General features: G+C 34.7%; 1 protein-coding gene across 1 annotated transcript in view; it reads left to right on the top strand.

Annotated features, from left to right (window-relative positions):
• Positions 1-18,277, top strand: part of DACH1 (dachshund family transcription factor 1) — a 352,406-nt gene that overhangs the window by 220,168 nt on the left and 113,961 nt on the right. Inside the window, 1 exon segment of the mRNA XM_026044517.1 lies at positions 14,534-14,706. Within this exon segment, the coding sequence (XP_025900302.1) occupies positions 14,534-14,706 (173 nt within the window).

Below are 18,277 nucleotides of genomic sequence, written 5' to 3'. Positions count from 1 at the left end.
ATGCACAGCCTAAAATTAGAGTTGACAATTGCAAATACAAACCAACCAACATAGTAATAAAATCAATACTTACATTTCCCTTGGGGCCACTATTTACTGTTTGCTGTGCCATTTCCTTAATAGAATGGCAGTTATGTTTGCAGAAACCTTGTAAATACGATTTTTATTTTTTAAGTAAAAGCAGCTTTCCTGAAGTAGTATGATTAAAAAAAAATAATCTTGAGTTGCTTTTAAAAAATGGCTGTAAACATTTTGTAGCCAATTTCAACACAGACTAGAAAGAAACATCTTTTCATAGTAAATGCCACTGATGAATTATTTGGAATGCCTAAATTATTTTCAGATGCATTTCAATAGACATTTACCTTAACACTGAAATAGTTCACTCATCTGTTTTTAGTGCCATTTATTTGGTTCAAATTATTCTTAATCATTGAAAGCTTATTTCTGTATGGAGGGTTGTAGTGTTTTCCAAGTGTACAAGGGAGTCAAGCAGTTTATTTGACTTAGCAAATTAAAGTAATGGAGGGAAGTATGATCTTTGAGATGAGTCACCACAGCTGTTGCACGGATCCAATTCCAGCCTTTGGTCTCAGTGCTTCTCTCTGCAAAGTTTGTCATTAACTTTGGTAGTGCAAGGGCCAGTTTTTCTGTGCCTTCAAATGTAGCTGGGGAGAATTTCCTTTGGGTGCAGCAGGGTCTCCTTGACATTTGGAGTGCATACTGATATCTTAGGTGCTTGCATGGTTGGCATAAAACTTATATTAAGGTACCTGACCGGGGAGTGGGCATGTGAATGAACATTGCTGAGTTACCATGGCTTAAAGAGTCATTCCTCACTGCATCCTGACTGACCAGGCAGTATATTCTTAGCATAGATGAGGCTTAGGGGATATTGTTGTGTGGAACAACGTGGCCGCTTACTTCAGCTCAAATGTCAGGGACTAATTATTAACTCAGATGCCTTTGATCACRTGGCCATATCCTAAACTTCTCCTCTCACCAAGATGTCATTCTGCGGTTATTATGCTGAATAGCATGCATACAAGCTGGCCGTTTGGAGCCTGCATTTTGCAGAGTGGCTGTTTGCAGTCRCCCTAAGCACACTGTGCATGAGGAATACTCGAATATCCATTTCATGTGAAATGTTGCCATTTCAGAACCTGCTTTTGTTCCGATTGCAGTGGAATGTCAGAACTGCAAAGTACAAAATGCAACTGAAGATTTGAAGTATTTTCAATTGAAAGCACTGGAATTTATAAGCTATTTTAAGAATTGTAATATACTTGCTGTTGGSAAGGTGGCAAGATATAAATATAATGTACATATATATATGTACTACAATTAGAATATAGCTATACTATGTATAATATTGGCAAAGATAAGGAAAAAAAAACAAAATATGCTGAATTGAACTGAAAAGTAACAGAAAAAAGTGGAAGATCAGAACTAGATACTTTATGCCCGTTCTGAATATATTTATAACATTTACGTCACAAGTCTTATTAAACTTTGAATTCTCTCAGTAATTGTTTTTGATGCTGATAAAAAGGTAAAAAAAACCTGCTGAAAATCTTTCTATTAGGATCTTTTTAAAAGTATGCTGGACTGTCTTTTACGTGTGCATCATACATATGTGCATATATGCATGCAGTTTTCTATACAATTTATATGCAGGTTATATCTGCAGTACTTACTCTTACAACTACCAGATTTTAAGGTGAAAGTATAACCTGAAATATCCTTGCTTCATGTCTATGCTCAGACCAATATTGCTGTAGGCTTCAACAAAAAACAGGCTTCAGCTACCGCAGAGAACCAGTGAGGASAGAAACAGGTGTTAAATTATTGCTATTAATTGCAGTGCTTCTAAACTTTGAAAGGAGTTAAAGTTTGTCCCTAAGATAGTAACAAAATACCTTGTTCTGATCCCTTGAAAATCAGTCTGATTAAAAAAAARAAAAAAAATCCCTGCAGTTAAAAATTCTCTGCAGCTGTATTTCATGTGCTCATTAGACTTGCTGGGAAGCTGAAATGCCTGTTGCAGCTGCACTGGGTGTGCTGTAGACACACAGGTCTCTGCTTCTGCTAAACCAGCTCCTTAGCACTTTTGCAAGAGAAGAACATTGTTGTGGAGGTTTCAGCTTTCATAGCCTTAATTGTATTGGCACTTGCATTTTGGACGCTTCATGCTATTAGCATTGAGCAAAGTCTTGCAGTTCTTTTTTTGGACTTGGCAGCTGTATTTCCCTGCACTTTACTAATAGAATGTTTTATAATGTCTTTCAAGGATACTATGGTGTGTGACAAACTTTCTGGGTAGCCCAGAATAACTTAGATCGATATGATTTTCAGACAAACCAGTGACAAACTTCATGCAGATTTGACTGAGCCTAGATCAATCCCATCTTCAGAAGAAAAGGAAAAAAAAAAAAGAAAGTAGAAAAAAAGAAAGTAGAAAAAATTTCCATGTACTCTAAAACTTGGCCCAGTATGGTTTAATTCCACAAGTCTCATAATTTGTTTTATGCAAACCCGCAGTACTGAGTGGCATCTGCAAACTTCATTTTCATTAATGTTTGGCCAAAGTAATTGTAATTGTAAAAGTAATTGTGTGAGCAGAACTCTAAACCCATTCAAGGAAATATATTTGAAACAGGATATTGGAAATAAAGTCCATAGGACAACAGAAGTCAGTTTACATGCTGATGTCAGCAGTGGTGTGCTGCAATAAAGCCCATCTCTTTCTGTGATAAAGAATTCATATCCAAATCTCTAATAACAAACAAAACTGATGAAAGCTTTTCACAGTAAAGTCCGAAGCGTCTTTGTAACTCGTCCCACAGACTTGATTGTTAGGCACAAAAGTTACTTTCTGTTAAGAAAAAAAGAAAGTAAAAATKAATCTCAAGTTATTATGTAGGGTATGCTGTGTATTCTAGGATCGAGCTCTATACTACAACCTTTGAAGAGTCTGCCCGTACCTACCAAATGTTGTAATTGCTACAGAATCTCTGCTATACAACAGCTGCAACAACAAGGTGCTGCTGCCTTTACTTTAATCTACCTCTCTTTCTGCCAGTTTATTATGTTTGGAATTTATTCTTTTGTAGATCTGTGAGCTATCTTTCTTATGGAAATTAATCTTTTTAAAAGATATGTACTCTCATTTTCAAACACTAATWCATTCATTCAAGTATCCCATTATTCAGAACCAGCTGGCTTTTTATCTAGTGATATTTACTTCAAAAAGCCAAGTTAAATGGTATCATAGATTAATTCTCAGGGCACAAGAAAGCTTTTTTTAGAGAAAAAGAGATTTGGTAATTACTTAGAATATCGCAATAAAATCACAGAACATGTCAAAAATGCGTTATATAATCTGTCATAATAAGAAACTTCAAAAAAAAGTTAATTTGCTGAATTGAGCATAGTATGTGGCATCAGTATATGATTTTAAGTGGTACGTTATATAATGATAAAACTTAGCTGTGATTTATAATAAACCATGTCATGATTTTTAGTTATGTATTTTTTTCCTGAGCAGAAAAACTGAAACTTCAAAAAGGGCATTATCCACTGAAATTTCTTACATAAATCAAACTGGAAATAAGACACATTTTACAATTCAATTTAAGATCCCACTGAGACAATAATGTTGCAAGCTGTGCATTTTGCAGAGTAATATAGTAATGTCTAGTTTGCATTTTTGAAAAACCATATTAATCACACTTTATTGAATATGTTGAAGCAAACCTAAAATTCATCTATTATTAAAAAACTTGTGCAACAAACACAAACTATATTTTATACATAAAGGACAAACTCATTTATTCATTAGGTTAAAACACTTGGAGTTTGCATTTTATAGCTATGAAAGAAATGACATTTGCTATCTCTTTTCCTTTTTTAAATTTTCAAGACATTATGTACAATGTAAGCTGCTTGTAAAATTCGACTAATAACACTGTATCCATCCAGAAGGCTGCACAGGAATCCCTGGGGTAACTAGTGGAAGTCTTGCTTTTTAAACATTTTTGGTAGTGAATCTCTTAGAAGGACAAGTAATCTGTTATCATATTTGTCATATTCAAATAATATATTTTGTACATTTGTTACTTAGGCAAAAGATAATAAACATTTAGCTGTTTTAAAAGCATTTGTGCAGCTTTTCAGCTAGCAAACCTCTGCATTACCTTGAATTATATACTGTCATGTCAAAGACAGTGGTGTGAATTTGGGGCCTTATTTGAGTCTCACTGACTTTATGGAAACAGGATTTCAGTCTTTCTTGTTCAAAAGGTTTTTTAAAACACAAAGATCTTTTTTAAGTGATTTTGAATATTCTTCTGTTCTAGTGAATAACTGCAGAATTACATTGGTACTGTACATCGTGCAAGGCATGTATGCCAAATGTCAGGACTCACTGTGCTGACTGGAATTTCAATGCTAGGAACACCACTCTAAGTTACTCTGATACTTTTTGGATACGATAAAGCCTAAGAGCTGTTGCCTGCTGCCAATATGTATATTTATGCATTAATGAGTTTAAAATACAAAATTTAGCTTTTACTGCAGATCAATAGTCATCCAGTTTTTTTTTTTATCAGAAAGCTATGTTGACGATTATCAAAATTAAAAAGGTACTGAAAGGATATTGATTATTAATCAGAATCTCAGAATAATATGAAAATAATTTACAGAAGGAGACATGATTTTTACTTGATTTTTCCTTAAGCATCACAGAAAGCTCTGGCACTTGCCTAATACTGTAATTCAAAGTCTAAGCTTAAGGAATTTGCAATCTAAAATTAACAGCACTGCTTCTCTTTACTTAAATAACATATATTATGAAGTATCAATTCACTGATATTTTCTTATATATGAGAATAACAGCAAATTTTCTAATACATTATGCACTGATATTCTTTCCTGTGATGTCGGTCCTGAACATCAGCATTAAAAAATATTTCTGTCTATGTGTGCATACTGACTGTGGCAGATATAAGAAGACCCAGCTTGCACCAGGCTGTGAAGATTTTAAGGGCATTCCTGAGAGGGCTTGAAGGCAAGTTTAGCCTTCAAGAAGGTGACATGATTTTACATTCCAGTAATCTTCTTGCTGTCATGGACAAAGATAAGGTTGGGTTGTACTCAGAGTAGACAAATGTCATGGTTAAGATGACCCGACATGGGTGGGGATGGTAGAAYTTGTCTGAGAACATTGGAGCAACCCTTAAAAAATATGTGGGACTTCACCTCCGTTCCGAGTGCAGCCTGTGAAGCCTCTCACTTCACATCAAGCTAAGTCTTGGACAAACACTTGGCTCTCATTCATTTATAAAGAAAAATGCAGCTTGGTGCTCTGGGGAGCATGCAAAGCTTGCTGCAGTAGGCAGGTATGCAGCCTACTTGTGGACATTTTCACAGAGATCATAGGAATTTAATTGCTGCGAGACCTCACTACCAAATTTGCTTGAGACTGCATAAGTTCATCATGTCTTTATTATAAGGGACTGGTGATGTGATCATTTAGCCTTGTTTCCTAAGAAAATGGCTAAAAATCAATGAGTAAAAATCTGAAGAATAATGTTAAAGATCATTATTCAATATTCTGTGCTGCAGCCTTTTAGAAGCTATGTAGAGTTAAGTCTATGCCGCATCGGTGCTAGAAATTAAAATATCATTCCAGTTCAATCCACCAAGTTTTATTTTTAAATCATCAGTAGAACAAGATTACTTGAAATACGTCAACCTTCTTGGCTTTGCATTTTCATTCCTGTCATCTTTTTTCTTGAATTAGTTCCATTCAGTGCTATAATTAATAGATACTATTTTTGTTGCACCTTGCTTCAGAGTCCACACTAACTTGTAGGAACTTGTAGGAAGTGAAAAGCAAACTATGATTTAATATTCATAAAACGGAGCAAATGTTAAAGCGTATGATGTTGTGTGCCATTGATAGGCTATAGAGAGAATTAGAGCTGTTGTAATATCCATCTCTGAGTTGATTTTCAGTTCTGAAACTAGAAGTGAAATTTACTCTCCAAAGGAATATCCTGAGCACTGGCCTCCTCACACATACACCCTTGGGTCACCATGTATCTTACATCTGTCTCTTTTTTTCTTTCGCTTCTTTTTTTTTTCCCCCTTGCATTTTCCTGCACTGTGACACAGCTGAAATAGGTGGGACGGTGTGCCCAAACTAGACTACAGGAAATATGGATTTCTCGCCTTGCCTACTCTTACCATCCATACTGCTTGCTCCTCAGTATCTCCACTGATGATTTTATGTGGTACTTTCCTTTGTAAGCTTATCACAGGTATATAAGAGTGTCACCAGTTATATCTAGACATCCTGAAACTATGCTGGAATATATATTTATGTTCAGATTACAGTTATTAAGTTATTAATAATAGTAATAATAAAGTCACTCGAGATAATTTGTGTAGAGTATTGCTTTGTTTTGCTTTGTTTTGTTTTAAGCACCTTCATTAACCAGTGCAGCTGTTAAGCATAAGCTCCTGTCCAAACTCCCATGTTTTCTCCACACCTTAGGCACCTGCAACAGTCCTGAATCCCAATGTTATCACTTAAAAGCCCCAAAATGCATCTTTCATCTTTCTTCTTTTTCAGTTTTCTGGAGAAGTCAATATTTTTCTTTTTTGAATGTGCTAAAAAAAACAGCATAATGATTAGGCTGAGGGAAAAAAAAGATACATGCGCAGRAAGAAACCTTATTCTAAAATGCCTGAAACCTGTATTTCCCATAGTATATTCTAAACAAATAGTTAGATACTACTACATTGGACATTCTTGCCCCAATTGTTTCTTAAAGATAAAAAAAAATCATATTATCAATTACATAAAATGAGAATGCATATTATTATACTAATATATATTTAATACCTCTTTGATATGTTAAGATCTATTTAATTATATATTAAGTGGGCAAATTTTATACATAAATACATATGACTGTATTCCAGATATTCACAAAATAATTTGTGCTGTTTATCATCTTGCTGAAGAGAGAAAGAGAATGTTCAGTTTTGGTGATATCTGATAGTATAGTAAATTGTCCATACTCTGTAAATCTCAGAGGACCATCTGCATTTCTACCTTTCCTCCCTGAAGTTAACATATTTACCTAGGTGTATCTGATGGTAAAGAAAAAAAAAAAAAGTAGATGGAAGTGCATCTGATTTTTGTTTCCTAATGATATTGCATACCTATTTTCGTATGTATAATTGTGCTTCTCTCATATAACTTCATATAACCATAATAAGAAACTCTATATATTATCAAAGAAATGCAAACAGGTTAGGAATTTGATAAAGGACACAAATGGAAAATCTATTTTTAGATGAATGTCACACAGCCTGTACCCGAGCTGCTGAGCTCTCACTTGTATCAGACCATTTCTTATTCATTAAATTGAATTTTAAAAATGCTTTCCAGTGTTAATCACTTTGGCAAAATAATGAAGGAGTTCAAAGTATAAAATACATATTCTATGTGATTCATTGCCACTCTGAAAGAATCTTTTCACTAAGTGGTTTATAAATGCAATATTTTCTAATTCATGATGAAGAATGTAGTGTGATATTCAGCACTTAGAATTCCATCTGATTTCCTGGAATTAGCTGTTTGTATTACAGTTTTTATTTATCAAAAGATAAATGTGTTAAGAACTTTCTCCAAGGAAAAATAAAGTGGGTACAAACCTGGCTTATGTTGCAAATTGCAGCTATCACTTTTCTGTCATCACCAAGGAAAGTTACATAATAAAATTTAAAAAGTGAATGATGCAGTTTATATGAATCAGGCCACTTTTTTTTTTTTTTCCATTGCTAATATTGTCTTCAAAGAAAAGGAAATATGTGATTTTGGGGGTTATCTAAGCTTGCTTTTATATATTTCTGTGGGAAAACATATCACAGAATAACATTTTTTTTTCCTACAGAATTTTCTACTACACCTATTTATGCTGTGTAGTAATATTAGCAGAGCTACAAATGCCAGGCCCATAAGCCAACTCTGCTAAAGCAAATTATAACAAGCTTTCAATTATCAGGCCACATTGCTCACTGTCAATTTAAGAGCAAAAGCATGCTTATGTAACCATCAAATGACAAGGAAAGCCTTTGTGGAAAAGAAAACAACAAAAAAAGAAAAAATCTTATCTGGAGCAGGATATAAAGTTTTTCACAGAAGTCACTTGAAATTTATTATTTCCCCTTGTCATAGTACTTGCTCTCCTGAAATTTTTCTAATGTCAGAAGGGATAGTAATGCTATGCATATATTTTAATATCAGTGTCATGGAACAGATGCTGTTTACAAATGACAATTTCCTTTGTGCTTATAGTGAAATGACAATAGCATATATTCTTGTAAAAGTGCCTTATCTATAGATGTCTATGCTTTACAGTCTTCACAATAAAGACTATAGCTACGAAGACTAAAGACTATAGGAGACTGAGTTGAATTATGCAAAAATGAAGTAGCAAATTTACTGTAATTCAAAAGCTAAAGGATTTGATCTGGACAGTTGTTGGCAGAGGTTTCCTCACTGTCAGGATGCTGAGATTACCAACTTTTACCACACTGATTATGTGTATTTTCCAGTGGACGCTCATAACACAGATAGTGAAAAATAATCCACTTGAGAAAAATGAGCCAGCACAGCTGATACTGATGCATTGTTTGGTAATTGTTGCTGCGATACAATTTGTTTCAGCAAACACAGAAGATAACCGTGCTCTTGTTTACAAGATTAGAGAGACTGAAATAAGATCAGTAGTATGAAGAAAGTAATGTTGGAAGTAAAAGTTTTGTTTCTGTTTTTTTCTTCTTCTTTTTTTTTTTTTTTCTCCACAGTACTGTTTATATATGTTATATCTGTACTACTTGAAACTATTGCAGAGCATGGAGCATGGATTCAGTTGCCTAAACACTGGCTTGTAGTGCTGTTTGAAATGTAGCAAGTTATGCTGATTTTCCACATGTAGCAAGCAAATATGATGGTGGATTTGGGGACCACCTGAAGGCCTGGCAGATAGCCTAATTTCAGTTTCTAAACTCCTCCTGAAATCAAGGAAGGCTTGATTCAGTTGCCTAGACATTGGTGTGTATCCACTAATATCTTAGATACCCTAAGGTGTCCTGCCTTGCCTCTCCATCTCCAGATGGCCACAGGTCTCCTGTAGGTGCTGTGTTGTATGCACCATCCCTACAGGCATGTCTCAAATTATTTTGGCCATCTCAGGTGATGGCCTCTGTTTAGGCAATTGAGTTGGGTCTGGGATGAGTGGTCACTGGAGTCAGTGGAACCAGAGGAGAGATTCAGATGACAAAATACAGGTATCTTCTACAGAGCAAGCTCAAGAGCTGCCTAATGCTGTTCACTAGATCTCTGTTGACTATATTGCRGGCATAAATGCTTGGCTCACATTGTAGAAACCTAAATTTAGGCAAGCTGAATCCTAATGAGTACAAAATGAGAATGAAAAGAAATAAGGAGATAAGTGATGTGATCCTAAAAATGAATCTGCTATGTTTAGATCAGAGTTTGTTTGCAAGGCTCATAGTATACAGGGTAGTTTTCTGCTTCATTTTCCTTTTCTTGGCCACATTACCTTCCAGTCCAGAATTATTTTCACGTATTATAACCATCCTTAGCTACCTAATTGTGCTACTAATGAATACAAATAATCCAGACATCAGGCTTTTACAGACCCACTTCACTGTATAAATAATGGTTTGTTGTATAAGCACTCGTTATGGGAGAAAGTAACTCACATTATGGAAGATATGTGCTGAAATGCTGGTTAGGAGGGAAGTGCTACAGTGCTATAGCAGTCTTTCAAATTATGAAAATGCATTGCCATTTTACTCYGTTCGATTGTCCATGATGAATAAATGGGAGACATTCTGAACTCAGTTTTTAAACACGTTTACTAACATTTGGAACTTTGATTTCACGTTTTTGAATGTTCCTATTAGCACTATAGCACATGAAATACCTAGTTGGCCACCAAATTGCCTATTTGTATGCTTATGTGTGGGGCTTGGGCACTTATCATGAAGAATCTGCATTTCAAAATTGGATCCCTTGTGTTGGAAATCCTTGAGAATGATACTCTATGGTCAGCCTAGTGCAGCATCAATTGAAATGCAATTTGAATGCAATATAGTGCCTCCAATTGCTGCTTCAGAAAGTGTTATGCTGAATCTGGAACACTTTGCATAATTTAATTAATTATGCCACTAAAAACTGATTTTCTCTCAATTTAAAGCAAACAGCTTTTATGAGGGTGAACTGCAGCACCCAGGGATATCAGGTGTCCAAGCTTTTAATCCTATTACAAAGACCTGACAACCACTGATGGAAACTGGAAAAACATAAGCCTCCAGCAGGGCAACAAGTGAAGAGGAAGAAGGCAACAGATTTTTAATACTCTTTGAAACCTGTATGCGTTAAATCAAAATCAAATGTAAAAAGTGACAGAACCAGTAGCTTGCACTTAGTTGTGCAGACGGTGCGTAGTGTCTAAGGAATAACACTTACTTCACTTTGACATTAATGAAAATAACTGTTTCCTCTAAGAGGAAAATTGTTAGGCTTAACTAACCTAAGGAAAACACAGCAAATGGCCAAGACTATTTGTATCTATGTCTGTCCACTTAAAGTGGTTGGGAGTGCAGCAAACTGTAGTTTGAAAGTGGCTTCTAATGTTATGGATTGGATTCTGCCCATGAATCATTTTCGTTGTAAACAAATCTTGACAGACGATGCCAGACTACAAGTATTAAAGAATCTGTCACTGACTAACCACTAGCTCTCTCTGAAGCTTGTCTTCTCTATTCTGATTTATTGTTGGTTTTGTTATCATTCTAAAACAACGGCCACTGTCATTTTTGAGGCAGAAGAAAAGAGGGCCTGATTTAAGAAAAGATCTAATTTCTGCCATGACTCTGAGCCACGTGATGAGTGCCATAATTCGCAATCTGTGACCGACCGTGCAAAATTTTGTTACCATGTTAAGAAAAGTTRCAATAGGATTGACTCGACCATCCTATCAAACAGCGGTGTGTAACATGAAATTAACTGTACTGTAGATGCTGTAGCTAATAAACAGGGAAAATAACTTATTACAGGGAAATTTGTCCATATTTGTCAAATGTAGAATTCTTCCTTGATTATTAAACTAGCCAATATTCTTGCATTTAGTCATGTATATTGTATGTCCTTACATATAATATATAAGAGTGTTGACTTATTTTGATAGGAAAGCAGGAAAAATATTTTTAAATGATGACTTTTAAATGATGTCCAAAAAAAAAAAAAAGAAATTTCAGGGGAGTGTGAAGATTTTTAGCAAAAAACAAGACATTTGGTCTAGATCCATCCTGCTTAAGAATTGGTCTAAATCTWAACCATTGGTACAATCTTCTCCTGCAGTTACTGAGTACGATGGCRTTCCCAGAGATCAGTCGGTTCTTTTGTTTCTTGTGGCCATTCCATCTTCATTTCATTCAGATACAGACATTGCCTGATCACCAGGCAGTGCTGACTTCATCTGAATTGAGGCATAATCAGGTTTTCATTAAAATACTCAGTACACCAGGTCTGTTCTGGCTTCATTTTAGCTATAGCGGGACAGACAGGAACAGATCCAGCAAGAAATTAGAGCAACCTGGACAAACAGTATGTGCCCTGATGCAAGAACTGCCAGAACAAAGTAAACTTTTCTTAATGAATACAGAACTTAAAATAGGACTTATTCTGGTCTAGTATTTTATATTGCATGGAAATGTTTTGGGGGTGATTCTTTTTAATCAATCTCTAAATGGTATTAAAAAGGCTTTATTTTTTTAATACACATGTAGCTTAAGATGAGGTGAATGATCCTTGAGAACTACCGTTTCTTTTTATATTCAATCTCTGTCTGCATCATCACTTACCTCTGGGTAAAGTTAAGTGAGATGATCCCACTTTTTGTGCTTGCTTTTCTTCTTCAGTTACATGTTTTGATGTATAAGAATTCAATAGAAACAAAATGTGCATATCACAGAGGCAATAAACAGTTACAGTAAGGAAAAGCAGAAGGAAAAAAAGTTCCAGCTAATATTCATTTCCTTCAGTGATTTTATTTGGAAGTTCATGTTTTTCTGTGAGTCTCTGACTTCTCAACATGCAAGAAAACTTATCAGARGGGATGAAATTCAAATCATTAACCAGCTGAGCTATATGGATTGTGTAAAGGTTGTGAGAACTTGTAAAATAATAAAAGTCTCTTGTATAATTGATTCTTTTCATTGTTTCATAAAATTGCTTTGTTTGATTGCAGGAGAGTTTGGACTGAATTTTCATTACCTACTTCCGAACAATTTACACTGGGATTGAAACAGTATTGAGCTAATGAGTTAGAATTTATATTGAGCTTTAACTGTCTTCATGAAGTAACTGGGGAAAAAAAATCATGGCAATAATGGTGTATTTTTCATTATAAACTATGTTGTACAGCTTTTACAATCAACTTTTTAATAGATCTAGAGAAATTAAATTGGAATTCTACCAACTTTTGTGCTTTTGTCATGCCATGGAAATGGTGTTTAAAAATGTCAAGACTAATGTGCTAATCCAGTTTATACCAAAGTAAGCAGGAGATGGTATTAGTCCTGCTGTTTTTCAGGCCCTGTTGTTCATTAGGAAGTAAAAAGTATCTTAAAAATGTTCAGAAATATGTTTCACTGTAATCCCTGATGCTACATACAAACCGAGTATAGATTAAATCGGTCCTGACTGTTGTCATCTTGAAATCCTTATCAAGAGGAATTCCCCTGAAAACGGAGGAAACTTTCAAAGTCAGGAGGGTGAAATTGTACTCTGTATATAAAAGGAAGCAGTCATATATTGTTACTACAGAGAATCCATGTAAATATAGATATTTTATGTAGATATTCAAACATTATTTATTGATTGTATATGGTAAATATACAGACTCATGCACTCCGTGTATGTTTCTTGTATGTGTACACATGCATATATTCACTTCCAGCTCTAGACAGTAATATGTAGTATGAATAATTTAAGTCTTCAGAACATTTTACACTTTCATTATATATAGCTTTATATGTTTTTTTTATTGTTCTTCAAAATATATACTGTAGTTTAATTCTGTGTTTTTTTAAATTAGATCTGCAATAGTGGAAAAAATATTTTTCAAATCTATTGCTCATCTCAACACGTATTTGTTCACAATCTTTCTTTCTGTTAGTCAGTTCCACTAGCGGAAGACTGGTTAAATTAATAATTTCTTACATTTTAATTAATAATATGAAACAAATATACATCATAGAAATATGTCAACCAAGCATATAGGCATGTATGTTGGTGCCCTCAATAAATTAAATATTTGGTTGCTTCTTTAATTTGTTTTCATATGCAAATACAAGAAGAGATGTGAACATAGTTTAAATGTTAATTGGCATATAGATGATATTTTTTAGACATTTTTAGTGAAAAATCTTCACTTAAGTATAAAATAGCGTATGTAGTCTTATTTCCTAAAAATTATAAGTATGTATAAAACCAGTAATATATCAGATACATACCTCACAGTAATGAAGACAACAATAGATTTTTTTGAATTTGTTTTCTAATGGAAAATGAACATTTTATCTTTACCTATCTTTTTGAAAGTGTGGAAACAAAAAAAAAAAAAAAATGCCATTCACACAATCTGCATATTCCAAAACAAAAAAAGTCCACTTTCAAGAAAGGTTTAAATTGCTGGCCTTATTGCAAATTCAAACACGGAAAATTTGGAGTCTTCCTTCGTATATATTCATGCCTCCCATGTAGCAGTGGTGATACTTGAGATAAAGAAAAGCTTTAGTTTCCCTTCACCAAGAGATTGTAGACCTCTGTTAACAATCCCAGCTGGCATGGACAGTAGAAGTATCTAGTTAGCCACTCCCCCAGCCTTCTGCAGTAGAACCGCCTTCTGCCAAATGGTACAAGTTGGCATCTTTCAGCACTAGCTTCAGTAGTTTTCCAAATGCTCTCTTTATTTGGACCTGCTTTACATGGATAGGCTATGCAAAATCAAAGATGTGGGAAATACTGCAGAACTTCTTTAAGGTATTAAGCAGGGGCAGCAGAGGCAGTAAAGAAGAAATACATATTGTGCAATAAAATTGATATTTAAAGTAGCTGTTAACCTGTGCACTGGGGTAGAATAATCCATCACTAAGGCGCCATACAAAATTATCAAAAAAGACAATAAATAGGAATTTATGAGCAATGAAACATTACACAGATATGAGCAAACCGAGAGGCCTAGTAGTCTCTCCTTCTGTGTAAAAATCCTCCATGAACACTCRGCATTTCCACAGAAAGAAGTTTCTACCTAGATGCTTTATCCTAAAGTGTCTTGTTGCCCATCACTTGAATGTTGTTCAACAAGGGGAAAAAGTAAATATATAAACTTTTTTTTTTTTTTTTTTTCCCCCAAAATTCCAGGACTGGAGCTTCCTTTTATGATGATGCCCCACCCACTAATTCCCGTGAGCCTACCTCCAGCCTCGGTCACGATGGCCATGAGCCAGATGAATCACCTGAGTACCATTGCCAACATGGCAGCAGCAGCACAAGTGCAGAGTCCTCCATCCCGAGTGGAGACATCTGTTATTAAGGTAAATCTGTATGTATATATATGTACTAGCAACTGTCGTAAGTGCTGTAAAGATGGTGAATGTCTATCAGATGTTTTCTGTCAGATGTATCAGATAAATTGTAAAGTTTCTCAGTAGGGATGAGAAACCCAACCTTTGTAGTGCTGGGAACACAGTAGGTTACTGATGCCTAGAGTCACCTTCTTTTTCCTGTCCCCGTCTTAATCAATAATATATCAGTGCTCAAGCTGAAGTCTTTTTCATGCAGAATATAAAGCTTTGATGCTGAATTCTCCTAATTTGTAGCTGGTCATCTAATTGCATGTTTCTCAAGAAAGCAAGGAAGAAATTATTCCCTTGTTAAACTAAGAGAGACCAATCTAAAGTCTGCACTTCTGTGTGGGAAGCCAAGCATTCAAACTGAAATGCTTCAAGAGATCTGAAGAAGACTGAAGAGGTAGGTACTTTGCCTTGGTGGAAGCTGAATTGATGGGCCCTGGGACAGACAGAGCAAAGGTACACAGAAGAGACCCAATAGTCTTCAGGCCAGAATTGTAACACTGTAAAGAAATCTCAGTAAACAAATATCTACCTGTCTTAGGTTTTGTGTGCTGCCTATAAGAATAGCATCCTCTTTCTCCAGACTCAATTAGAGCTGCTATTAGAGGTGTTTAGCAGAGGCATGGAATTTTCTTTGAAGACTGGAGAAGATCTGTTTCATTATAAATATATATGTCCTGTATCACAATTATTAGTAGTATTAATATGAATATTTATATTTATGACTAGATTTGACATTTATTCATGCAATTACATTTTACCTCTTGGCTTTTTTCTTTTTTTTTTATTTTTTTTTTTAATACTAATAAATGAGATGTAGTAAGTACACAAACCTATTGGTTATCTTCTCTTAAACTTGCCATTAATAGCTTTGCTCTTGAATGACTCACAAGATGCAATAGGCACAAATGAAAACAGGAAGTTCAGTCTGAGCATAAGAAAACCCTTTTTCACTGAGAGGTCAAACACTGGATTTGGATTCCCAGAGAGGCTTGAATTCTGTTATAGGTCAWGACAAGGTTATTTTCTATGTTATGGCTATGCTGGAATTCTGCCCCTTGAGACAATCCGTTCAACAAAATGTATGTAAACATAAAATCTGTTGGTCCTTCAACAAGAGCTACAGTTACTGCAGCTCTGGTGAATACGCATAGTGAAGAAATCTGAGTTAGTACTGAGTTGTTGAAAATGCTTATAATCCTGTCTTCGTTCCCGGTAACCAGACAAGCCAAATCATAAAGAACCATTCAAATGAAAGTCAACAAGTCTGTGTCTCTATGAGGATAAAAACATGAGCTCCAATGACCTAATTAAAGTACTTTCATTTTTACATTCAGCTTTTCATTTGCAGCACCCCTCTCCTATCTTTGACTAAACAGAGAATTAAAGCGTTATTTTTAGAAGGAGTACTGCTATGTTGACTAGACTAGATTCCATCCCTAATGTCCATCCTCAAATCTTGCTCAAATCTTAAATCTCAAAGTATATATACTCTGCTGCTAGCTGATTGTCTGATAGCATGGTGGTTTCTATACTTTTTGTTTTCTGTTTTCACTTGAGCAATATTTGGTAAGAATTATAAATACTGAAGTTGTTCTCTGGAACATAAGTCATGCTGTATTTCATTCTAAATTTATTTTCTTAATTGGGACACTGACCACTGGTTTTACATAAGTATGTAAAAAGCAGAGATTGAGATTGAGCACACACTCAATGACACTTGAGAATTATGAATTATTATCATAACAAAACTTTGTTTTCACTGTTCTTAATATCTTCTCTGTCTTTTATCATCTAAGAACTATTTATTTATTTATCTGGAAGTATGTAAGAGAACAGAATTTGATCTTTACTAGTATTTTGAACACCCAGCCCACCCTGCTGTAACCCTTAATCTTTGTGTCAAAGTATTAAGATCATTTGGACTATAAGTATCTCCTAGGCTATATATACATATACATGTATATATATGTTTGAAAAAAGGCTTGCTTTCATGAAAAGGGAGCTGTGGCAAATGGGCTTGGCATGTTTTTAAATGTCACTGTATTATGGTATCCTTGCTGGACCCTAGAAGCTATCGCTTAATCAGCACTTGTCTAATCTACACCTTTCTAACAGTTTTAAATGTGTGGGACTTTGAAAGGGAGATTTTCACCATGTAGCTGTGTGTATTGTTTATTATCATCTAGGGTATCCAGATACATGAGGTGAGACTTCCTTGTCCTTAAAACCAACAGTTCCTTTAATCAGCTAAAACATCTGCTGTAATGTTGTCTGTTTTCTATATTTCAATGATAGGCAGCACTATAACAGAGTATTTTACTTAGCATTTTTTGTATCCTAGAGTTCCTTAATTGCAAATTCTTATAGCTTACCTGGTTGTAAAGGAAGTTTCATTCTAACCTAGGGTGAAGATTTCAAAACTATCTAATATTTTTGATTCAGTTATAATGTAAATGAATTGCATATATTTTCCTACTTTTTCCTTCAGTCTCTTTGTTGTGTGATATATCTCTAGGTTTATGTCTTCTCTTCTCTGTGGCAGATGAATATGATCAGAAACCTCTGCAATGTAAAAGCATGAGGTCATTCTTGGAGATTTTCTTCCCAGGGTAGCTGGTGTAATGTCATTATCATTTTATCTGTCCTCACTAGGAACAGTTAGAGGCTGTGAATTTTGTATCTATTGAAATAACTGTACTGAGGGGTAGAGAAGCAAACTGTCTACTATGAGCATATTACTTGAACCTTCTACTGGCAACGTAAAGATTATGGATAATAAATTACACTACAAGTAAAAAAAAATTTAGCAAATAGATGTAAGGGAGAATGTCATATGTCTTTTTGTCTATTTTTATAGGTATGGATAAATAGTATAGTTAAAATCATAAGAGTATTTGTTACGATAATTATATCTTCCTTTTATTGCTACATTTTTAGGGGTTTTGGTTTTGTTTTCATTATCTTCTGGCTCATTCTTTTAACTCTAATTTTCATTAAATATTTTTACTTTGTGCCAATTTTTTTCACAAGAAAAAAATTCTGTTTTAAAAGAACTATGAATCTGTCATCTTTGAATTCATAGTTATAATCTGAAATGACAGTGCACATTTGAAATTAGAGTGCAAGATGTTCTGTTATAAATTTAACACTGCTTGAAGTTGGAAGACCTATGAGAAATTTCTACTCTAAAAACTAAATCCATAGTAATGCTATTTAAATTAAGTAACTGAGAACAAAATTAAGTCCCATAAAATCCAAGTCTTCAGATTATAAGCATCTTGGTTCACTGGCCAGAAGAGCTGACTTTGTGAACAGTGCCACCCTGGATGACTTGCTGACCTTCCCTTCCAATTCACTGAGTTCACAGTTAGTGTCGTTATCTTTAAACTTCCGAAGCTTCAAATGCCTTTCTATTACTGGGCAATATTTCATTTCTTCATGATAAGAAGTCGGAATAAAGCTGAGATCATGAACTAAGCGAACATCTGATCCTGCTATACTCAGGAGATGAGACAAAGACAAAATTATA

Source organism: Nothoprocta perdicaria, unplaced genomic scaffold, assembly GCF_003342845.1.
Source record: "Nothoprocta perdicaria isolate Ctin4 unplaced genomic scaffold, notPer1 scaffold_37, whole genome shotgun sequence".
Classification (NCBI taxonomy): Eukaryota; Metazoa; Chordata; class Aves; order Tinamiformes; family Tinamidae; genus Nothoprocta; species Nothoprocta perdicaria.
Note: the sequence above shows the minus strand (reverse complement) of the source record. Positions and strands in the feature narration are given on the sequence as shown.